Here is a 26177-nt window from a genome sequence, read left to right on the forward strand (position 1 = left end):
CCAGGAACAAACCTCAACCAAGTAGATATAAAAATAATGGAAGAAAACAAGAGGCCTTGGTAATTCAGTTTAGAGTTTAACTTTAAAGCATAGAAAATCATATCAAACAAAAAAGCTATGGAAAATTACTGGAGTTCCCTATATGTGCTGCCAGGTAATAAATCCTACATTTCCATAAAATAAATATCTGTACACAATTCTTTTTCCTAAATGTTTATCATTCATTTAATCAGCAAGGCTACTCATATAACATACACATTTTCAAGAGACTAAACTGTGACACTACATAACTGCAAAGCTTTTGAACATTATATAAAAGTTCAATTGCTATGCATCACAAAAACTATGTCAGAGTAAAATCACTTAGCAAAGCAAAGAGAGAAATTTACTATAACCAATACTCTACATACAATATCCTCTCTTGGAATCCTTTCACTCTTTTGCCCAACCATATTCACACTGCAGAAACACTCAGAATCTTGCCACACATTCAAATTCAAAACTATATTATCAATTATTATTTACTTTTTCTGTATATTTTCATTCTTCTCTGTCTCTATGGTTTCTCTTGCTTTCCTGAGAAACTAATTTAGTCTCTATGGTTTCTCTTGCTTTCCTGAGAAACTAATTTAGTCTCTATGGTTTCTCTTGCTCTCCTGAGAAACTAATTTAATCATTTAACAGTTGCAATTAACAGAGACAAACAAGAGTTTGTATACATCAGGCCTCAAAAGTTCCATTCAGTAAGGTGACTGGAAATGATGAACAGCTTGTGAAGCTGTGCTGGAAAAGGGCTGGTGATTGGGAATACTTGATTTAAAAACAGGGGCATATACAAATACAAGTATGTGAGTATGAAAGATGGTAAGAAGGCATTATCAGATAACATACTAATTGAAAGACAAAAGATAGACTTTTGGATGTAAATGTGCTGAAAGGGACAGCTGGTGGGATATCATTACCCAGTGGAGGCCAGAGTGAAGACTCACAGAGGTTTTTGGAAAAAAGGAAACAATACTGGTGAGAAGAAATTGGAGAAAGTAAATAAACTTGGAAAGACACTTGCATGAAGACATACCAGAAAAGATTGAGTGTAAAATGGCCAAAGGTGAGAAAAAGCTAGGGTAGAGGGTGAAGAATGGCAGGTATTTAGGTAAGCAGTCCTGGCATGTGCATAAGAAGTATGTGGCAAGCAGAAGGGGGGAGGTGAACAGGTGAGAAAAAGTACTGAGTGGTGAAATGATGAAGTAAAGCTGCTAGTTAAAGAAAAAAGAGAGATGTATGGATGGTACTTAGAATGAAGGAGAGCAAATGACTGAGAGATGTACAAAAGAAAACAGCAGCAAGAGGTCAAGAGGAAGGTGCAGGGGTTAAAAAAAGAGGGTAAATGAGAGAGGAGTTAGTGACAATCAGTAAACTTCAGTGAGAAAAGGACATTTTTTTGGAAGGAGGTCAACACTGTGAGAAAAACAAGAGAACAAATGGGAAAACTGGTGAAGTGGGCAAATGGGGAAGTGGTAACAGGCAGCAATGATGTGAGGAGATTGAGTGAGTATTTTGAAGGCTTGTTAAAAAATCTCTGGCCTTCTATTTCTCTATGAGACTCCCAGACAAACCTTGTTAACTGCTCTGTACTTTATGTTCACTCACAGCTTTCTTATCTACTGTGGCTGCATAAAACTCACATAGCTGTCTGTAGCCTTTAAGATATCCTCTAATGTTGTCTTACCTATATCAAAATCAGAATACTGTCTAGCCCATGGCTCACCTTCTCCCATGAATTTCATGTTAACTTATCGGTGAATACTTAATACCACATACTTCACCACCTCTGTACTGCTTCCACACGAACTTGCTGACATACGTGTCATGTTTTTTGCTGGCACTTTCAAGGGGAAGACAGTTTTTCTGATGAAGCCCAATATCAAAGAAAGTAGTAACCGAGAAAACAACAAGGGACTCTGACAACCGTAAATTCCCGAAGAGCAGTGTCCTTCATAGCTGTGCCTCTAATGACCAGTGTACAAAAGACAAAGTGGTGTTTTTGGGGCTAACTTTTGATGAGTTTTTGAATTTTTTTTTCTTTTTATATTTGGACAAGTCCTGATGGATACTTGGAATAATTTGATGCCAGTGATGGATTTTCAAAAATTTTCCATACTCTTATCTATGGTAGTGGAAACATAAGACAAGTTTCAGCTATCTGACAGTTAATGCCTCTTTTACATTCTTAAACAGGTATTTCAGAAAATGCATGCTTCCTATGTACACTTGCTTAAATTTTTCTGATTTTCAGGCCTTACTCTTATGTAATTGCTGGAAAAAATGTCAGAAATCAACATGATCATCCTTAAACTGTAATTATCACAGGAAAATAAAAAATCGATGAAGTTCAAAAACTTCAGCACTGTTTTTGATATTTTTCCACATAATTATGATCTCATACAAAGCAAGATGGTGTTCATCATGATGCATTAAGAAAATGAAAGTTTTCATAGCAAAACAAGAATAATCTAATGAGTTTACTCTAACCCTTAAACTTGTTGAAATCAATCAATCATATTAATCATTAATCTGTCTATGAAGAAGGAAGAGAAGCTCAGAAAGAGCTAAACAAAACTCCTGTGTACTAACCTCTCCCCAGTAGAGGTTGGGTGGAAGCTCTGGATACTTGCGGAGCATGTCATACGCAACGGTGTCCATAAACCATTGGAAGTTCTTACATCCTAAACGGTTTTTCAGTTCAATTTGCTCACTAATGTCACCCATGTCGAGATACCTAAAAAAAGGAAGTAAATTGGATAAAACTAGATTAAACAAATTCAATGCTGTACATACTGCTTTATTATCTTTCAAAGTATAGTCTTCCTATTATAATATCCTTTCTATGGCACATCCAAATACCATGCCCCAACCAATGGTTCATGATGCACAAACTTAAGCATGTGAGAAACATTACAATCACTACAATAACACATTACTCTGCTGGAGATGGTCCACAGGAAGGCAACAAAAAATGATCATAAGTAAGGGAACTAAGCTATAAGGAGAGAAAGATGGAAGAGGGATATGTTAACAACATACAAGTTCCTAAACAAATCTAATGAAATATTAAGCAGTTCTTTTACATCTGAAATGCTTTGTTGAAATTGAGAACATAGCAGGAAACAAAGTAAGTATAAAGTTAAATAAGATGTCAAGAAATGCTTTTGTAATAAGAGAGTTGAGGGTTAAACAAAAGAAATTTGAAAAACCCCCTCCCCGTATTGCACAAACAGGTAAACACATGGATGCACTCAAATGCATAAAGGATTATGCATACACACCCACAAAATACTGATAAATTTAACATTCATCCTCACCTTTCATAAATTTATGAAGTTGTCAAAACAGGAAGAAATTATTATCTTCATGAATTCTAATGGAAAATTCAATGACACAGATGAAGAAGTTTCAGATCAGCATCTCACCATTTGCACTTTAAAAATGTGTAGAAATCTAATGATAATCCACAGGGGTTGCTGTTTAAATTTCACTAACAGAGGATTATGGCTCAGCAGACTGGAAAACAGCTAAAGGAAAGACAACTCTTTAAAAATAACTGCATTAATGAAAGCCCTAGGGAGCAATGTTTTATACTGCTATACATAGCCTGTCTGACCTTGCCAAAGGTTCACGAGTGTAGAAATATTCCTTATACTTGTCATCAAACCATGTTTCAATGACTCTTTTATAGTTGATAGTAATAAGGGGGCCTTTCTTCTTTTCTGCTAGCTTGCCGAAGTTATAAGGCATGAATCCACGGTAAACATGACCCACACGAGAACAAGGTACCCATTCAATGCTGCCACCACACTGCCATATCTGTTAATTGAAAGACAAAAATATCTTTTTACTAAATAGACTTCCTTGTTTAAACAAAACATCCTGTGGATGCAAGTACCTCAATGCCCAAAATGCAGGATCATGTTGAAGCTAAGTAACTTGGAAAAGTTTTTCTTGTTTTATATTTACTCTTACACCAAACAATGCCAAACACTAACAATTTGATACATATCATAACTACCATAATCAGAGCTGACAACTGCTTTTTAATGTAAACAAAGGTCTGCTATACTAAAGAAGCCTGTTGACAGGTAGCGTAAAGTAACATGTCAAAAGATCAAAAGCTTCTTCATTCTCATCTAAAATTTCTAGAAAATACTTATCCATCCATAGAGAAGAACATCATGAGGTGGGTGCAATAAAAGCATCTGACTTGTTCTTGTCTGAATACTTCTTAGTTTTAGGCCCTTATCTAAAAATTACCCTTTCAAACCCCCTCTTTTTACAATGCAAGCAAACCATGAACATAAGTGTTCAAAGAAATTAAAAAGTGGATTAAAACAGGGTGGACATCACTCATTAAACTACCAAGGGCTGCGAGCCTCATTATAATCAGAAAAACAATAAGATGTGATTTAGTTAACTGCCCATAAAGTTTCGATGTGTTTCAAGTTTCATGGTTAATGTGATACTCCCAATAGTATGGAATGGAAGTATTTTGTTAAGAAAGCTGTATGGAGATGCTAGTCTCTTTTTTTGGTAAAATAATTTTGTGTGCAGTGATATATCAAATAGTACTGACCTAAAAAGGAAAACTCATGTTTCTCTTTGACACAAAGGTATGGGCTGAGGATCTTCTGAGTTGAAAGGTTATGTGATCCTGACTCACCCTAAGACACTGAGAACAAAGATACTGACGAAAGAGAGATAATGACGCAAATAATAAAAACTTTTAATAATAACGCTAAAAAAATGTTTTGGAAGCAGGCTAATAGTGTGAGAAAAACATGAGAAAAATGGGAACATCAGTATAGGAGACGAAATGGGGAAGTCATAACAGGCAGTGATGAGGTAAAGATGAGACAAGGTGAGTATTTTGAAGGATTGTTGAATGTGTTTGATGATAGGGTGGCAGATGTCATTTGTTTATTTTGGGAAGGTACATGAAGTGACACAGTCATGGCAAATGGTTCAGCACATAAGATAAAATGTGCAATGAGGCAGGAGTGGATGGTACTGCAGTAGAATCTTAAAAATGATGATGACTGTTTTGCTGATTGGTAATTTAGGATTTTCAGTGTATGTATGGATCATGGTGATGTACGTGAAGATTGAGAGAATCCATGAATGTATAGTGACAGTATAAAGTCAGAGGGTAAAAGATGACTGTTTGAATGGCAGAGGTATAAGTTGATAAGTGTAGCTGGTAAGATGTATGCTACTGAGTGGGTGGTAATGTGCATAGAGCAACAGTTTGTGGAGGAATAATGTAGTTCCTGGAGTGGTAGGTTTTGTGGATCAGATGTTTTCTTTGAAGAATGCGCATAAGAAATTGCCCTCTATAAACCTCATCATTCCAATGCACTATTTTCATGCAAGCTTATCACCCTCCTTCATGTTTATGCCCCAAGCTCTCAAAATATTTTTTCTCTCCAGCCTTCAGTCTATGATTGAGTTTCCTTTTTCTCCTCGACCATCCATTTCTGATATGTATACCCTCTTTGTCAACCTCTTCTCACTCATTCTCTACATATGGCCAAAACACTTCAACACACCTTCTTCAGCCCTCTCAACCAAACTCCTCTGATCACTGCATCGTTCTCTTACCCTGTCATATACTGTTCTCAAACATCTCATTTCCACCACATTCACCCTCAGATTACACTCATCTAAATCCCCTGAAGTCCATAAAATACTGTTGGGAATATGATATCTTCAGACATCCCTCTTTTCCCAAAGAGATAGCAATCCTTCTTTCCACCCACTCATCAATGCATTTAGGACCTTCACCACTTTACCCACACCATGACTCACTTTAGCTATAATAGTTCCATTGGCTGCCATGCCTTTCTTCCCTTGTCGTCTCATTACCAAGTATCTCATAATCCTCTTTCATTTCACCAACATCAGTCTGAGGTTCACTTCTTTACACTCTCACATTCCTACAACTTCTGCTTCAGCAGCAGAGGTAACCCTTCCTTAGTTCTCATCCTCACACTAACCTAAGACTACCCCTGAGACATTTCCACAATATTCTTCCCCTTTAGCTCTATTTCAACCAACTCTAGAACATCCAGCTTTCTCCCCTCAAACATCCGACCTATCTCTCCCTTCCAGGTTTTCTCCCCTCAAACATCCGACCTATCCCTCCCTTCATTTCATCGTGGTTACATCGTGGTTACATCCAGATACCCTAGTCGAAACCTTCTGAGTGGATGAGTACACCTTGCTTGGCTCCTTCTTGTTTCACCTTTTAGAAATCAAAATACTAAAATTAAATTTCTGCATCCCAATGAAATACAGTCATCCTCTTTAGCCTAAAATGACCCTGAATGGACAACTACTTCTATTCTAACATAACTCCAACCATTACAGGGTATCACAAATGACACACCCAACACTTACTCTCCACAACACAAACATCATTACTAGAGCCAAATACAAACTAAATATTCTCAGAATACTTAATGGAACCAGTTTTGGACAAGGAAAGGAATTCCGAAGTATCCTTGATAAAGAAATTCATCCATCCCATCCTAAACTATGCCTTACCTGCCTGGTCATCCACCTTGCTAAAAGCAAACATAGCAAAAATGCAGTCCACACAAAACATAGCACTCAGAGCAAACACAATAATTCAAAACCTGTATAACAAAACAAAAGTACTTTCAATATACTCTCTTTTCAAGATGTGTTGCACTTTAAGTCTTTGCAACAGCACTAGACCCCCTGCCACTCAAACTATCCTATAACCATCAATCCCTATGTAGACACAAAATACTTACCTCTTGTTTCATACCTCAGGAGCCTGTAATTACAGATTCCCTCTCCCTAACAAACACTAAACTGGCAAATATATAAACTGTACACACCATAAGGCCTCCTAAACTTCTCTCAATCTGAAAGGAAACTCCCCAGCATGCACATTTACACTTCTTCATCTGTGCTCTGGACACCACCCATCCCTCCAGAATGATGAACACCAATTCATTAGTTTACAAGGCTCCTCATGCCCAAGATGCAATTCTATAATGAAGACAATCAACTCTTCCACTCACCCCTCAGACATATATACAATATCATCAAACTTACAGACTTTGCATGTCAAGTATTTATATAAATGGAGAGAAAATTTTGAGATGGGTCACTCTGCGTGTAAAAACCTCTCCATGTAATACATTTATAAAATCAAAAACAAGTACAAGAATCATAATAATACCAACTTTGAAAGACAGTTCAAAGTTTTCTCCTCCCCACACCAAAAGTCCTGGATCATAGGCACCAAGACTCAAGAAGTAATCTCGGTTGATGGCAAATAAACCCCCAGCATGCGTTGGAGATCTGAAATCAAAATAATGTGTAACACTTTAAATTATATCAAGTCATATCCATATCTAAGTTTATATAAATCTCTCCATTAGTATGCATGCATGTACAAAAAAAATATTCTTTCTGTACCTGTGCATATAATGTGTACACATACATGTTTGTTGTTAAAATTGTATATTATTCTTATTTCATCCATGCACTACTTAAATGAATACAATACATCAACATCAATTGTCAAAAGAGGTCATATATCTATTCAAGAGAGGAAGATGAACATAAAATCAGATGGTCAAAATACATAGGGTGATCTCAGGTATAATGTTTCATGATGAATACTTTCTTTAACACTTATAACTACTAAAGGTTAGAAAAACAACATACATACTTATATGGCTCACTTTTGTGTGTGCGTGAGCGTTCAATTTCTATTGGCAGGTCTGTCTCCTTGTATAACATTCCCCATTCAAAGATGCCTCGGAAGTTACTGCCAGCACTATACACTGGTCTGTACTCAAATGTGTTATGATCTATACCATCAATTACTGGTACAGTCATGACGTGACTGTAAAAGAGAATACACTTATTTAAATATTCTATACTCTATCTAAAAATAAAATGAAATGCACCAAAACCACAGCTCCCTATCCACATCCAGGTCCCACAGACCTTTCCATGGTTTAGCCCAGATGCTTCACATACCCTGGTTCACTTCATTGACAGCACGTTGACCTGGTATACCACATCATCCCAATGCACTCTATTCCTTCCACACCCCTCACCCTCCTGTACATTCAGGCCTCAATGGTTCAAAATATTTTTCACTCCATCCTTCCACCTCCAATTTGGTCTCCCACACTTCTCCTTGTTCCCTGTACCTCTGACACATATATCCTCTTTGTCAATCTTTCCTCACTCATTCTCTCCATATGTCCAAACCATTTCAACACACCCTATTCTGCTCTCTCGACCATACTCTTTTCATTTCCACACATCTCTCTTACCCTTACATTACTTACTCGATCAAACCAACTCACACCTCTTATTTAAACTTACATCCCAATCAACTTGTCCCTGAACCCTAATGAACCTAATAACCTTGCTCTTATTCACATTTACTCTCAACTATCTCCATTCACACACTTTCCCAAACTCAGTTATCAACCTCTGAATATTGTTTCATTGCATAATTGCTAGTAAAGATACACATAATAAAGGCAATGATGAAACATTTCACAAGTAAAATCAACAGTCTAGAGCACAGGAACTATCATGAAAGAAATGGAACTATACATTTAGTACAATGACAAATAGAAGGAATCAAGAACAATATTCTAAACCTGAAAGTAACTCAGTAAGGAAGATACAGAATCATTTATTCAAGTGTAATTCATAGAAATATACCAAAAGGATATCAGACAAAAGATACAAAACCGTATGGTGAGAAAACTAGAACTATCGTTCAATGCAATATCCAGAGAAGTTACAAATGCACTCAGAGTGCCTACAGAAAGATTCAAAAGATTACTCAAGGTACAAGAAATTCCCAGAAAAATCTTGAAATAACAATTACACCAACGGAGTACCCAATGAAAAGAAAGTATTATACAACAAAAAAAAGCAATGAGAAGAAGAGAAGCAGTTGAAAGAATCGAACAATTCAAAAAAAATAATAGTGGTGAGTGCTCAGCATTAGGCCCTAGCATTACGTCAAATTTTGCTGGATGTATCCATAGGTAAGCAGGTTAACTGTTAATAAAATGCACAAAAACCAAAGCTCAGCCCAATCCAAAGCCAAGCCCTAGAGACCTTTCTATGGTTTCCGATAAACATTTCATATACCCCATATACCCCCTGTACAACATTTCACTCAATTCCTTCCATCACCTTTCCACATGCTCTAGCCCTAATACCCCAAAGCATCTTTCACATCATCCTTCCATCTTATCCTTGTCTCCACCTTCTACTTGTTCCCTCCATTTATGAAACATATATCCTTTCAGGCAGTGACTCTTCACTCAGACCAAGTAAGTCAATTGTTTCCTGATGATACAGCACTTGTGCCAGATCCAAGTGAGAAACTGCAAAAGTTGGTGACTGAATTTGGAAGAGTGTTTGAAAGGAGAAAGTTGAGAGTAACTGTAAAGATAAGCAAGATTATTAGTTTTAGCAAGATTATGGGAATGGATAATTGGGGTGCGAGTGTGAATGAAGAAACACTGGAGGAAATGAAGTGTTTAAGATACCTGGGAGTGGACAGGGCAGAGAATGGAACCATGGAAGCGAAAGCAAGTCATAGGGTGGGGGATGAAGCAAAGTTTATGGGAGCACAGAAGAATGTGAGGAAAAAGAGATCTAAGAGGGCAAAAATAGGTATTTTTGAAGGTATAGTAGTCACAACATTAGTAGTCACAACAATATCAAATAGTAGTGAAGCACAGGCTATAGATAAGGCTGTACAGAGAGGGTGAATATGTTGAAAATGAAATGTTTGAGGACAATATGTGATGTAAGGTGATTTGATCAAGTAAGTAATGACTGGGTAAGAGGGATGTAGTAATAAAAAGAGTATGACTGAGGAGCCGAAGAGAGTGTGCTGAAATGCTTTAGGACATATAGAGAGAACGAGTGAGAAAAGATTGACAACAAAGGATATATTTGTCAGAAGTGGAGGGAAAAAGGAGAACTAGGTGATGAAATTAGAGCTGGAAGGATGGAGTGGACAAAATTTAGAGGGATTGGAGCCTGAACATGCAGGAGGATGAAAGGCATGCAAAGGATAGAGTGAACTGGAAAAATGCGGTATGCAAGGATTGATGTGTTGTCAAATGGACTGAATCAGAGCATGTGAAGTGTGCAGGGTAAACCATGGAAAGGTTTATGGGGCATGCTTCTGGATAGTGACTTGTGGTTTTGCTGCATTAAACTAAAGCTCGGCAATGGATGAGTGTGGATGCAGTCATTCTATGTCTGTTCCTGGCGCTACCTTACTAATTCAGAAACTGCAATCAAGCATGAAAAAAAGGAAAGATACACATTACCTGGGAGTTCATCCCCTTCTCCTCTGACCTTTCTCATGTCATCCTGTATCACTCTAATAAGTTTGGTGCTTACTGATCAAGAAATATGGAAATGCATAAGGAACAGACATAGATCAGATGGAAGTCCACCCCAATGACTTTCCTCTCATCATCCTGTATCGATGCCAACAGATCAAGAAATGGTGAAATGTATTAGTAACAGAAGCACATTAGATGATGGGTCCAAACCCCTAACTATTCCTTGGGAGGTCCTCATGTCATTTTGTATCATTGTGCCAAGTATGGTTCTGAGTGATCAAGAAATGTGAAAGCATATAAAGATACATAATAATCCCTCTCTCACACTTATAGCAATGAATGGCATTCTATTTCACTATCTTCTATCACTTAATCAATTACTTGGTCCATCCCAAAAGTAACAAATGCAGCCTTACTTGTCCCTATAGATGGGTGCTAAGAGTGGAGGCAGCCAGTTCTTATTCACTTCACAATGGGCATCAAGGAAGAGCACCACCTCTCCTCTGGCTTCTTCAGCTCCAGTAATACGAGTACGAATGAGACCTGCACGCTCCTTGTTGCGTATCAATCGTACCTTTCCATTCCATCTTGTTATGTAATCTTCAAGAGGCTCTTTCAAAGATGCTGTAAAAACCATGACATTTACAATAAAGCAGTAAAAACCTCCTGTAATCGTGTTATTATGATTTGTCCCTTCTTTGACCACAGTAAGAAGAATTCAAACTTCCATTTCTACCCTCAAATGGTCCTTTCTACATAGATTACATCAGTAACATGGCTGATGTTGAGTTTACACTATAAGCTTATGCTAAATAAAAATGAAACAAAATAAATCCATATTTTCAGAAAAATTTTGGAAAAGCCTTACCTAGTTTTGTTCAAAATACCTATTCTTGGTGAATGATATGGTAAAGTGCACTTATCATTTATTCTTTCAACACAACTTTCCCCAATTTTTACCAACTGATAGCTAATAAACAGTGTCAGCAATGTTACCTTTGTCACTAAAGTCATCTACTAGCAACACTTCCTTTAAGAACTGAGGTGGAGAACGGTCAACAACAGTATGGACCGTACGCATCAGTGTTGAGAAGCCCTCATTGTGGAAAACTATGACTACAGTTGTTGTTGGTAATTCCTCTGGATATTCCCAGTGACGACATCTGAAACATTATACATAATTTCATGAAACACTGAAAAAGAAGCTTTGAGGTTTCTTTTTTCTCTAACAGACAATATTTCTTTTCAAACAGGGCACTAAAGTACTGCATACAAGATAAGGGTTCAATTCCTGGGCCAGGCAGGGCTGGTAAGGTGTTTAAGCTATGTCATACAAAGAGACACTCTTTTAACTGGCTGTATTTGCTTATCTATTTCACAGTATACCCCTTCTTGTACCTTTAATCAAACTACCAGGCCAGGTTACCTTTGCAGCCCAAAGACAAAACCCTGCCTAACTGGAAGGTGTCATATCCAAATCAATACACATACCTTCTACATTAACCATTAGCAGGTTTTGAAGCACTTTTCTCATCAAATTAGGATTTTCACAATAATAGTGTTGTCAACTCTAAAGTTAACATTATATAAACAAAAGATATATGGCAATCAAAAAGTATGTCACTGTTTTTCATGCAAACCTCTAACACTAGTTTTCACATCAAAAGTTTTTACTCTCTATCCATCAAATAAATGTATATATTAGGGATCCATTTATCTATCCATCAAATAAATGTATATATTAGGGATCCATTTATTTATCAAATAAATGTGTAGATAAAGGATGTGTAGAATTATTTTCTCTATCATACTTGAAGATTAAGATGAAGCCCTCTTGGTGGTCAACATAACCATATATTGGCAGAGTTGTCCAGAATATTTCAGAGGTATGTGACATTAATCCTTCATGATGCTTTCACATTACAAATTCAAAAACCATCTCCTTAGCATCCTCACCTAAAACACCGATTTTTCAAATCGGTCAACTCACAGCCTTTACCCATCTATTTTACAGTATACCTCTTCTCCTTGTACTTTCATCCATACAACCAAGAATCCTCTTCACCAACTTAAACACCAACATTCTAGTCTTAAAGACATTCATTCATTTACATATATTTCTAAAGACTTTTTTACATTACATATCACTCCTAAATTTTCATTGCTAACTCACTCTTTTCTTCTAATTTTACCTACAATACATGAATTACCAGTCTCTACTACCCCTATTTTCAACTCGCATGGACCTTAGAAAATTAAGGTCTCATCCACACATTACAGATGGGACAAGCACATCATCATGAGTCTTGCACATTTTCAGTTAACATGAATCATTAACAAGAGCCTTCTGTGAACCATATATTCCCCTATGTTTAGCTCTGTTCTCAAATTCAGCTTTGCTATAATTATCACCACTGATAATCACTCCTACATACTGAGACTAATTTCTGTTACTGGTATGTTATGAAAGGCATATGGTCCACCCTTGAAGTGGCTATGGTGATACATTAAATAGTTAAATAACAAATATTCCAGTGGAGACACCACTTATCACATGGGTCTCTGAAAGAAGATAAGAATCAAAATTAGTAGCAACACATTCAAAAGCAAAGGAACTTGTTTCAAGATTACTAATACTGGTGAACAGTCCAAAGAAAGATGCAAAGATCCAATGACTTCCACAATGCCAGAAACTAGGAGGCCATATTCTAAGAACACTTAATGAAGTGTCAATTACCATGATTGTGTTCATCAAGTACTAAAAGTATGGTGGATGGTAGTTTATCAATAATACAGTATTCAAAACAATTATAGTTCTTACATAGCCTAAACTGCAGCTGCCAGCTATACATCATCAGATTACCATCAGAAATAATAACTAGTTAAAAATTGTATTTGCTCCCTTAAAACCCAAGATAAATCGTCTTACAAATAATGTCCATCAGACTTGTGTAAAATAATATTATCCATCAACTTCAAGTATCCTGATGTATTTCACACCAAGATTGCAAGCATTCTGTTTTGGTTTGGAATATTTATGAAAACAATACAAAAACTTATTAATTTCTTACTCTGGATGTCTGGTATCTGGGATGGCACGGTCCATGGCAAGCTCGTCAGATACCACCATATTGATGCCATACTCACTTAATGACTGTGACCCTTCATTTTGTTTATTTGGGGGTAGATGATAAGGCTTACCATCTTCACCTGGACCACTCCTAGGTGGGCTGACTGGGGGCTCAAAGTTGCCCATTTTGTTTTCAAGGTATACAACCTTTTGTTTGCTTTTACTCTGTGGAGAAAGAATAACATAAAAAAAAAAAATCATCTATCACAATTTTTCCATTAAACAGGGCTGACGTTCATCAAAATAAATATCAATATATATCACGAACTACCAAATGTGGTCAAGAAAATTAATCCATAAGTAGAGAATACAAAGGAAGAATGGTTTCTCCCCTACCCCAAGTAGGTAGTGCTCGGAAACAGACAAAGAATGGCCCATCCACTCATGTACACACACACACACACACACACACACACACACACACACACATATATATATATATATATATATATATATATATATATATATATATATATATATATATATATATTTATATATATATGTGAGGGTAAAGGGGAAGAGTGGTTTGGAAATGTCTTGGGAGTAAAGTCAGGGGTTAGTGAGAGGACAAGAGCAAGGGAAGGAGAAGCAGTACTCCTGAAACAGGAGTTGTGGGAGTATGTGATAGAATGTAAGAAAGTAAATTCTCGATTAATATGGGTAAAACTGAAAGTTGATGGGGAGAGATGGGTGATTATTAGTGCATATGCACCTGGGCATGAGAAGAAAGATCATGAGAGGCAAGTGTTTTGGGAGCAGCTGAAGGAGTGTGTTAGTGGTTTTGATGCACGAGACCGGGTTATAGTGATGGGTGATTTGAATGCAAAGGTGAGTAATGTGGCAGTTGAGGGAATAATTGGTATACATGGGGTGTTCAGTGTTGTAAATGGAAATGGTGAAGAGCTTGTAGATTTATGTGCTGAAAAAGGACTGATGATTGGGAATACCTGGTTTAAAAAGCGAGATATACATAAGTATACGTATGTAAGTAGGAGAGATGGCCAGAGAGCGTTATTGGATTACGTGTTACTTGAGAGGCGCGCGAAAGAGAGACTTTTGGATATTAATGTGCTGAGAGGTGCAACTGGAGGGTTGTCTGATCATTATCTTGTGGAGGCTAAGGTGAAGATTTGTATGGGTTTTCAGAAAAGAAGAGTGAATGTTGGGGTGAAGAGGGTGGTGAGAGTAAGTGAGCTTGGGAAGGAGACTTGTGTGAGGAAGTACCAGGAGAGACTGAGTACAGAATGGAAAAAGGTGAGAACAATGGAAGTAAGGGGAGTGGGGGAGGAATGAGATGTATTTAGGGAATCAGTGATGGATTGCGCAAAAGATGCTTGTGGCATGAGAAGAGTGGGAGGTGGGTTGATTAGAAAGGGTATTGAGTGGTGGGATGAAGAAGTAAGACTATTAGTGAAAGAGAAGAGAGAGGCATTTGGACGATTTTTGCAGGGAAAAAATACAATTGAGTGGGAGATGTATAAAAGAAAGAGACAGGAGGTCAAGAGAGAGGTGCAAGAGGTGAAAAAGAGGGCAAATGAGAGTTGGGGTGAGAGAGTATCATCAAATTTTAGGGAGAATAAAAAGATGTTCTGGAAGGAGGTAAATAAAGTGCGTAAGACAAGGGAGCAAATGGGAACTTCAGTGAAGGGCGCAAATGGGGAGGTGATAACAAGTAGTGGTGATGTGAGAAGGAGATGGAGTGAGTATTATGAAGGTTTGTTGAATGTGTTTGATGATAGAGTGGCAGATATAGGGGGTTTTGGTCGAGGTGGTGTGCAAAGTGAGAGGGTTAGGGAAAATGATTTGGTAAACAGAGAAGAGGTAGTTAAAGCTTTGCGGAAGATGAAAGCCGGCAAGGCAGCAGGTTTGGATGGTATTGCAGTGGAATTTATTAAAAAAGGGGGTGACTGTATTATTGACTGGTTGGTCAGGTTACTTAATGTATGTATGACTCATGGTGAGGTGCCTGAGGATTGGCGGAATGCGTGCATAGTGCCATTGTACAAAGGCAAAGGGGATAAGAGTGAGTGCTCAAATTACAGAGGTATAAGTTTGTTGAGTATTCCTGGTAAATTATATGGGAGGGTATTGATTGAGAGGGTGAAGGCATGTACAGAGCATCAGATTGGGGAAGAGCAGTGTGGTTTCAGAAGTGGTAGAGGATGTGTGGATCAGGTGTTTGCTTTGAAGAATGTATGTGAGAAATACTTAGAAAAGCAAATGGATTTGTATGTAGCATTTATGGATCTGGAGAAGGCATATGATAGAGTTGACAGAGATGCTCTGTGGAAGGTATTAAGAATATATGGTGTGGGAGGCAAGTTGTTAGAAGCAGTGAAAAGTTTTTATCGAGGACGTAAGGCATGTGTACGTGTAGGAAGAGAGGAAAGTGATTGGTTCTCAGTGAATGTAGGTTTGCGGCAGGGGTGTGTGATGTCTCCATGGTTGTTTAATTTGTTTATGGATGGGGTTGTTAGAGAGGTGAATGCAAGAGTTTTGGAAAGAGGGGCAAGTATGCAGTCTGTTGGGGATGAGAGAGCTTGGGAAGTGAGTCAGTTGTTGTTCGCTGATGATACAGCGCTGGTGGCTGATTCATGTGAGAAATTACTGAAGCTGGTGACTGAGTTTGGTAAAGTGTGTGAAAGAAGAAAGTTAAGAGTAAATGTGAATAAGAGCAAGGTTATTAGGTACAGTAGGGTTGAGGGTCAAGTCAATTGGGAGGTAAGTTTGAATGGAGAAAAACTGGAGGAAGTGAAGTGTTTTAGATATCTGGGAGTGGATCTGGCAGCGGATGGAAACATGGAAGCGGAAGTGGATCATAGGGTGGGGGAGGGGGCGAAAATTCTGGGAGCCTTGAAGAATGTGTGGAAGTCGAGAACATTATCTCGGAAAGCAAAAATGGGTATGTTTGAACGAATAGTGGTTCCAACAATGTTGGTTGCGAGGCGTGGGCTATGGATAGAGTTGTGCGCAGGAGGATGGATGTGCTGGAAATGAGATGTTTGAGGACAATGTGTGGTGTGAGGTGGTTTGATCGAGTAAGTAACGTAAGGGTAAGAGAGATGTGTGGAAATAAAAAGAGCGTGGTTGAGAGAGCAGAAGAGGGTGTTTTGAAATGGTTTGGGCACATGGAGAGAATGAGTGAGGAAAGATTGACCAAGAGGATATATGTGTCGGAGGTGGAGGGAATGAGGAGAAGTGGGAGACCAAATTGGAGGTGGAAAGATGGAGTGAAAAAGATTTTGTGTGATCTGGGCCTGAACAAGCAGGAGGGTGAAAGGAGGGCAAGGAATAGAGTGAATTGGATCGATGTGGTATACCGGGGTTGACGTGCTGTCAGTGGATTGAATCAGGGCATGTGAAGCGTCTGGGGTAAACCATGGAAAGCTGTGTAGGTATGTATATTTGCGTGTGTGGACGTATGTATATACATGTGTATGGGGGTGGGTTGGGCCATTTCTTTCGTCTGTTTCCTTGTGCTACCTCGCAAACGTGGGAGACAGAAAAAAAAAAAAAAAAGAAATATATATTATCTATTTATTAGACTTTGTCACTGTCCCCCGCATTAGCGAGGTAGTGCAAGGAAAAAGACGAAAGAATGGCCTAACCCACCCACATACAAATGCGTAAACATACACATCCACACGCACATATATATACCTATACATTTCAATGTATACATACATATACATACACATACATATACATAAATACACATGTACATAATTCATACTTGCTGCCTTTATTCATTCCTGTCGCCACCCCGCCACACATGAAATGAGAACCCCCCTCTCCCTGCATGCAAGCAAGGTAGCACTAGGTAAAGACAACAAAGGCCACATTCATTCACACTCAGTCTCTAGATGTCATGTATAATGCACCGAAACCACAGCTCCCTTTGCACATCCAGGCCCCACAACACTTTCCATGGTTTACCTCAGATGCTTTACATGCCCTGGTCCAAGCCACTGATAGCACGTCGACCCTGGTATACCACACTGTTCCAATTCACTCTATTCCTTGCACCCCTTTCACTCTCCTGCATGTTCAGGCCCCGATCACTCAAAATCTTTTTCACTCCATCCTTCCACCTCCAATTTGGTCTCCCGCTTCCCCTCGTTCCCTCCTCTGACACATATATCCTCTTTGTCAATCTTTCCTCACTCATTCTCTCCATGTGATCAAACCATTTCAATACACCCTCTTCTGCTCTCTCTACCACACTCTTTTTATTACCACACATCTCTCTTACCCTTTCATTATTTACTCGATCAAATCACCTCAAACCATATATTGTCTTCAAACATCTCATTTCCAACACATCCACCCTCTATCATCAAACACATTCAACAAACCTTCAAAATACTCACTCCATCTCCTCCCCACTTCATCACTATCTGATATCACTTCCCCATTTGCCCCCTTCACCGATGTTCCTATTTGTTCTCTTGTCTTGCACATGTTATTTACGTCCTCCAAAACATCTTTTTATTCTCTCATTTGCCCTCTTTTTCAACGCTTGCACCTTCTTGACCTCCTGCCACTGCTCCTGGCACTGCCTCATTGAAGCAGGGGGTAGTGATGCTGTTTCCTGTGGGGCGGGGTAGCACCGGGAATGAATGAAGGCAAGCAAGTATGAATATGTACAAATGTATCTGTTTATGTATATGTATTTAAATGTGTATATGATAATAAGTATAAGTGTATGTATGTATATGTGCATGTATGTGCATTTATACATATGTATACGAGTGGATGGACCATTCTTCATCCGTTTCCTGGTGCTACCTTGCTGACGCAGGAAATGGCAATCAAGTATAATAAAAAAAAATATAACATATATAGAATTTTTTGTTTCTTCTTATTTACCAAATGTGTCAGGCTTCTGTATGAATAGGAAGAGAGGAAAATGAATGGTTCCATGTGAAGGTTAGTCTGTGACAGGAGTGAGTTAAGTCACCATGGTCGTTCAATTTATTTATACTTAGGTTGGTGAGGTGGCAAGGGAGATAAATGCAACAGTCTTGGAGAAAGGGGCAAGTATGCAGTCTGTAGGGGATAAGAGGGCCTGGTAAGTAAGTCAGTTGTTGTTCACCAATGATACAGCACTGGAGGCTAATTCAAGTGACAAACTGCAGAAGTTGGTGACTGAGTTTGGAAAAGTGTATGAAAGGAGAAAGTTGAGAGTGAATGTGAATACAAGCAAGGTAATTATCGGGTTCAGCAAGATTGAGAGGGGTTAGGTGGGGTTTGAGTTGAGTGTCAATGGAGAAAAGTTGGAGGATGTGAAGTGTTTTTGATATCTGGGAGCAGACATGGCAGCGGATGGAACAGTGGAAGCGGATGTGAGTCATAGGGTTAGGGAGGGGGCGAAGGTTCTGGGAGTGCTGATGATTGTGTAGAAACAGAGAATGTTATCTGGAAGGGCAAAAATAGATATGTCTGAAAGGAATAGCAGTCCCAACAATATTATCTGAGTGAGGCATGGACTTTAGATGAGGATGTGTAGAGGAGGTTGGATGTGCTGGATATGAAATGTTTGAGGGCAAAGTGTGGTGCAAGGTGGTTTGATCAAGTAAGTAATAGAAGGGTACAAGAAATGTATGGCAATTAAAAGAGCGTTGTTGAGAAAGCAAAAGGGGGTGTGCCGAAATGATTTGGACATATGGAGACAATGAGAGAGGAAAGGTTGACAAAGAGGGTATATGTGTCAAAAGTGGAGAGGACAATGAGAATAAGGAGTCCAAACTGGAGATGTATGGATGAAATGAAAAAGATTTTGAGTAATTGGGGCCTGAATATACAGGAAGGTGAAAGGCATCCATGTGACAGAACGAACTGGAACAATGTGGTATACTAGTGTTAAAGTGCTGTTAATGGACTGAACCAGGGTATATGAGGCATTTAGGGTAAAGCATGTATAAGTCCGTTGGGGCCTTGTTGTGGATAAGGAGATCTGGTTTTAGTGCACTACACATGACAGCTACAGCTGTGGCCTTTCTTCATTTGTTCTTGGCACTAGCGCAGGAAACAGCAATTAAGTATGAAAATAATAAAATATATAATTACCACATTCAAATACTTCCAACTAGACAGACTCATACAAGACTCAAATCTACTATAACTTCACACACAAACAGCGAAAATGTATGTGGTCTTTAAATTATCCATAATAACAGAAGAGCTTGTTAAAGATTTGTCAGTTGGTGGATGTAGCATAGTGTTGACAACCTTAATGACTCTGGCAGTTGATATGCCTCAAATTCAAACAACCAACCAACCTATTTTTATCTTAATTGGTAATGACATCTCCTACACACTTCTTTATGCATCCACTACCTCAGCACCCTCTTCTAACCCAACTTACTTCAGCCACTATGCCACATCCAATCTAGGTACCTAAGGCATTCCACAGTCGTTGACACAAATTTAACTACATATAGAGCATAAAAATGCTTTCCTACCATTTCAAACACACTAATAGTAAATCACAGCCTTCAGAAAGCTTTGTTGAAAGAATCCGTTGCAACAACTCTTGCAATGTAATCAGCGAGCAAATCAGTTGTACTGCATCATCATCCTCATCATATATTACATCTGCAATTTTTACAAAACTTTTCCTTACATACACTATAACTGGTACAAAAACTTAGTTACCTACCATGAGTGCACCCGCTGATCTTATGGAAGCTCCATGAGGTGAATTAAGTCCCAGCAACAATAGCACACCAGCAACTGCTGTTATCACCAAGACTACCTTCACAAGGCGACCACGACGTAGTTGTAAGATGCGCATTCTCACACCACTCAGTCCCTTTGCATTACTATGACCCTGACAAGGAAAGAAGTTCAAGTGAACTTCAAATACACATTGCTTATTTGATCTAAACACTTTAGTCCTAGTTACTTTCCGGTAATGAAAACAATGGAATTTGCAATATGAATGATTTATGCATTATAAATTCAATTTTTCAAGTAAAATTCTGTATTCTAACAATGCACAAAGTATCACAAAGGTTGAAGAATTAAGGAAATTCTAGATTTGGGAAATGAAAACATCTCAAACTCGTGTATGCTTAACACACAAAAAGTGTCAGACCCGTGAGAAACATCCCAAAGAATCCTGTAATGTACATATCTAGAGAATGCCTTAACATAATACAGAGGTAAGCATTTAAATTTCACATGCCAACATGTATTAATTAACTCTTGCCTTCCTCCATTTCTGGCTACACCCTGCCCCACAGGAAACATCATTGCTAGCCAAAAAACAGACAAAACAGACAAAAAAAAGGTCACATTCATTCATACTCAGCCTATAGCTGCCATGTGTAATGCACCAAAACCACAGCTCCCTTTCCACATCCAGGCCCCACAGACTTTTCCATGGTTTACCCCAGACACTTCATATGCCCTGGTTCAGTCCATTGACAGCGTGTCGACCCTGGTATACAACAGTGTTCCAATTCACTCTATTCCTTGCATGCCTCTCACCCTCCTGCATGTTCAGGCCTAATCGTTCAAAATCTTTTTCACTCCATCCTTCCATCTCCAATTTGGTCTCCTGCTTCTTGTTCCATTCACCTCTGACACATATATCCTCTTTGTCAACCTTCCCTCACTCATTTTGTCCATATGTCCAAACCATTTCAACACACCCTCTTCTGCTCTCAACCACACTCGTTTTATTTCTACACATCTCTCTTATTCTTTCATTACTTGATCAAACTAACTCACACCACATATTACCCTCAAACATTTCATTTCAAACACATCCACCCTCCTCTGTACAACCCATCAATAGCCCATGCCTGGCAACCATATAAAACTGCTGGAAACATTATTCCTTCAAACACACCCATTTTTGCTCTCAGGGATAAAGTTCTCTAATTCCACACATCCTTCATTGCTCACAGAACCTTCGACCCCTCCCCACCCTGTGACTCACTTCCGCTTCCATGGTTCCACTCTCTACTAAGTACACATACATACTCTTTTTCATACATATTCCTCACTATCTCCCTTCTCTTGGAAAAGTAAAAAATTGGAGGGGAGGATTTCCAGCCCTCCCTAAACCAGGGGTAAACCATGGAAAGGTTTGTGGGGCCTGGATGTGGACAGGGAGCTGGGGTATAGGTGCATTACACATGACAGCTAGAGACTGAGTATGAACGAATGTAGCCTTTTTTGTTTTTCCTGGCACTACCTTGCTGACGCACGAGGAGAAGTGAGACCAAATTGGAGGTGGAAAGATGGAGCGAAAAAGATTTTGAGTGATCGGGGCCTGAACATGCAGGAGGGTGAAAGGCGTGCAAGGAATAGAGTGAATTGGAACAATGTGGTATACCGGGGTCGACGTGCTGTCAATGGATTGAACCGGGGCATGTGAAGCATCTGAGGTAAACCATGGAAAGTTTTGTGGGGCCTGGATATGAAAAGGGAGCTATGGTTTCGGTGCATTAGACATGACAGGTAGAGACTGAGTGTGAACGAATGTGGCCTTTGTTGTCTTTTCCTAACGATACATCGCGCGCATGAGGGGGGAGGGAGTTGTCAATTCATGTGAGGAGCGGTGGCGAGGAGAATGACTTTATAAAGGCAGCAAATATGAATTATGTACATGTGTATATGTCTGTGTCTGCATATATATGTATGCGCTGAAATGTATAGGTATGTACATGTGCGTGTGTGTATGTGCATGTATACACATGTGTATGTGGGCGGGTTGGGCCATTCTTTCGTCTGTTTCCTTGCGCTACCTCGCTAATGCGGGAGACAGCTGTCAATGGATTGAACCAGGGCATACCCGGGGATAAATATAAATAATATAAATAAAAGTATTCTTTCCCCCTGCTCCCAGGGATATATATATATATATATATATATATATATATATATATATATATATATATATATATATATATTGTGGTTTCGTTGAATTACACATGATAGCTACAGAATGGATGTGAGAGGATGTAATCAATCTACGGCTATTCCTGGCGCTTCATCGCTAACGCGAAAATAGCGGTCAAGTATTAAAAAAATCCTATTATGAATATTCTGGAAAACTTTGAAAGCTCTAATTTCTCTCACATAATGCAAACTGACATATGTATATGTTAATCATTTGATGAAATATATCACATACGAAAAAAGTAATCCAAAATATAAAATGAAAAGGCAAACGAGCGTAAACATAAACTACCTTGAATAGTGTACATGAAACTTAATCCAGCATCTTGATGGAGTATACCCATAAAATCAAGTTAACAGGACCTACTGCAACTTTCAACTTGCTCGTACAGGCAAGTAACCTTTGAAAAAAATCACTTTAAGAGTGGCACAAAATGCAGAGCATTTGTCTCCATGGACAGATACTCATTTACCTCCACTATAAACATATTTCAACAAATCCGCTTCACTGCATAACCCAAGAATACATCAATAATGGCAGTCTATAACGCCATCACCTCACTGGACCGTTACCCGTGAAAGTGTGTGCCACACTGAGGAGTGTGGACACGGTGGGTCACTCACCCGCGGTTGCCAGATTTTTCTGACGAAAAGTAGCGTAATAAACACTTCAAAAGTTGCGGATTTCAATACTAGGTAGCCCAATACAGGTAGATAGTAATACTTCAACTTGTACTTACCTGTCTCCTTTCATATTTGTGGTTTGCTCCTGTTGCTTCTCCAACGGTACTTCCCTGGCTTCGTTTCCATTTTATTCTTGTTTAGCCTTTGCTTCTTTTTCTTTTTATGTTTCTATCTGAGTTTACAAACGATGTACTTTCTTATATTTTAACTAAAATATTTTTCCAGTCAACTTTTATGTTTATCAGACAGCCATCTTATTGTTTGGTCTAAAAGCTATTGTTTTCCCTTTAACTGGATTCCGTTTAAGTTTACAGACTATCTTCCCTTTTATAAATTTTTTCAATATTTTCTTTCCTTTTTTAACTAGGGAAATATGTTCTTGCATCTTACTTTATTTACACATTTCTATCATTCAATAGGTTATTTTCCTCTTGTGTCCCTCCTCTTTTTGTATAGATTGATGAGTCATAGCTTAACATGTCCTCTGTTGGTTCAAATGATGAACAGCATGTTTCATTTAGTACAAGGCTTGTTTTACTTCTAACACTGATGTTAAGAGTTCCAATCCCATCCTGTTTTTCAACCTAGTTTTCACTGATGTAACTCATGAACACAACCGCTCGACTAGAGCATCACTTATTGGCAGGCTGTATGTGTTTAGTGCAAATTGTGCAAGCTTTCAGTACAATTTCTCCACCTGCATTGTTTACTGTTATTGCTTTTGTTCAAAACAGTGATCCAGTTGTTGGTACATCGCCTGCAATAAATTTTTACATTTTTATTCCAGACCAAGGTTAATATCTGACGCTGAAGTCAATGGAACACTTTACCATTGTATAACCACTAAAGAAGTAAAAGAGGGAAGGGCAAGCCACAAGCAGGATTCGCCGTTCATGAGTGATACGTGTTCACATTGGGTCAAAACCTCTGACGGGCGAGGCGCTGCACAAGGTTGTCCGGGCGCTCCATTTAATATTAAGATAACTATCATTCTCAATACCTAATGTTTTACCTGCTGTTATTATAATCATTATTATTGATTATTATCATTATTATTATTATCCTAAAAGTACTGCGACGGAGATAGCCCAATCATGTTCACAACTAGCCCAAATGTAATACGAAGTAACCCAAAAAGTTTAAGTAGCGTGTAACTTCATAAGTAGCCCAATCCGCTACTTTTCTCCCATCTGGCAACACTGCGCGGACTGAGGCTATGTGTCTGGCTGGGAGAGGGGAGCTTTGGTGGTGGGAATCTCTCATAAGGGAGGGGGAGAAGAAAGAGGTGGAATTATTTCCCGGAAAAATGAGGACAAGCTCGGAGGATTTCTCATAACTTTTATCATTATTAATAAACAAGCCAATTTAAAGTGGGTTCAACTAGTTTTTCTTGATACCAATGATTTTATCAGAGCATTATAAGCACTAAAATAAACCTGATTAAAAAATTAATTGCTTGACTTAACCTCACTTACGTTGTTTGGTTTGATGCTTTGCTATAATTAGAATAATCTGAATACTGTTAAATGAAAACGACAAAAGTAGTATAATCATTCCCATTTTCTGTCGAGAACGATTAATATTTTCGACACAAGAAACAATTAGTCTTACCGTTCAACGAAAATAGATATCCTATTTATGGATGTTACATTTACATATGTGAAATATAAACCTAAGGACCAATTAAAACATATAAATCGCACCACGAAGAAATATACGCCAGCATCTATTCCGCGTAAGAAAAAGCTGAGCAGTCAGCTAAAAAGTTCAAACAGGTGATTCATCGGTTCGTGGAAACAGCTTACTGCTGACAGCCTCCATCACATTACCGTGGAGGTTAATATCCCCAAAGCCCAAGCAACCAATAAGGTCACCCGCTGCGTGGAGGAAACGTTAGTTGGCAGCCTCTGAACACGCCAAGCTTTCTTTTCCCTTCTTACAGAAGAAAGTGGCAACGAATGTACCTCTCAACATCTGGGTAACTGCCTCAAGCATATTATATATATATATATATATATATATATATATATATATATATATATATATATATATATATATATATATATATATATTTTCCCTGGGGATAGGGGAGAAAGAATACTTCCCACGTATTCCCTGCGTGTCGTAGAAGGCGACTAAAAGGGGAGGGAGCGGGGGGCTGGAAATCCTCCCCTCTCGTTTTTTTTTTTTTTTAATTTTCCAAAAGAAGGAACAGAGAATTGGGCCAGGTGAGGGTGTTCCCTCAAAGGCCCAGTCCTCTGTTCTTAACGCTACCTCGCTAATGCGGGAAATGGCGAATAGTTTGAAAAAAAAAATTATATATATATATATATATATATATATATATATATATATATATATATATATATATATATATATATTCTTTCTTTTCAAACTATTCGCCATTTCCCGCATTAGCAAGGTAGCATTAAGAACAGAGGACTGGGCCTCTGAGGGAATATCCTCACCTGGCCCCCTTCTCTGTTCCTTCTTTTGGAAAATTAAAAAAAAAAAAACAAGAGGGGAGAATTTCCAGCCCCCCGCTCCCTCCCCTTTTAGTCGCCTTCTACGACACGCAGGGAATACGTGGGAAGTATTCTTTCTCCCCTATCCCCAGGGATGATATATATATATATTTATATATATATATATATATATATATATATATATATATATATATATATATATATATATATATGATGGCGCCATGCTTAAGCAAATGTATTCTCAACCGAAAATATGACGGCTGGAAAAAATTTCAAAGGTGTAACGTGTAAATATAAATCCAACCCTTTAAAATGGGAAAAGTATATGGTTACGAAACGTTATAAGACTGAAGAAAAATTCAATATTAATGCTTATCCATTCGAAGCTGCACATGGTCGGAATACTAAGAGGAAATAAGATCAGTGAGAGAAAAGAAAGAACAAGTATGATGATACATTAATAGAAAGTGATTTGGAGACTGTACAGTGGCACACGGGATAATTACTAACTGGGTAAGAGGAAGTTTACGGATA

General features: G+C 38.4%; 1 protein-coding gene across 7 annotated transcripts in view; it reads right to left on the minus strand.

Moving 5' to 3' along the window:
* The window catches only part of Pgant7 (N-acetylgalactosaminyltransferase 7), a 51457-nt gene that overhangs the window by 15806 nt on the left and 9474 nt on the right, over positions 1–26177 (minus strand). For 3 of the 7 annotated variants that reach the window (XM_071668130.1, XM_071668128.1, XM_071668132.1), the window contains exons 2-9: positions 20222–20392; positions 13502–13725; positions 11427–11593; positions 10847–11054; positions 7760–7936; positions 7269–7386; positions 3662–3864; positions 2635–2779 (exon numbers count right to left, since the gene is read on the minus strand). In XM_071668130.1, coding sequence (XP_071524231.1) covers positions 2635–2779; positions 3662–3864; positions 7269–7386; positions 7760–7936; positions 10847–11054; positions 11427–11593; positions 13502–13725; positions 20222–20356 — 1377 coding nt within the window. In that variant the 5' untranslated portion in view covers positions 20357–20392. Of the gene's footprint in view, positions 1–2634; positions 2780–3661; positions 3865–7268; positions 7387–7759; positions 7937–10846; positions 11055–11426; positions 11594–13501; positions 13726–20221; positions 20393–22946; positions 23066–23213; positions 23352–26177 lie in introns of those variants that run through there. The other 4 variants (XM_071668127.1, XM_071668131.1, XM_071668129.1 and 1 more) reach the window with 3 other exon arrangements.

Source organism: Panulirus ornatus, chromosome 12, assembly GCF_036320965.1.
Source record: "Panulirus ornatus isolate Po-2019 chromosome 12, ASM3632096v1, whole genome shotgun sequence".
Taxonomy (NCBI): domain Eukaryota; kingdom Metazoa; phylum Arthropoda; class Malacostraca; order Decapoda; family Palinuridae; genus Panulirus; species Panulirus ornatus.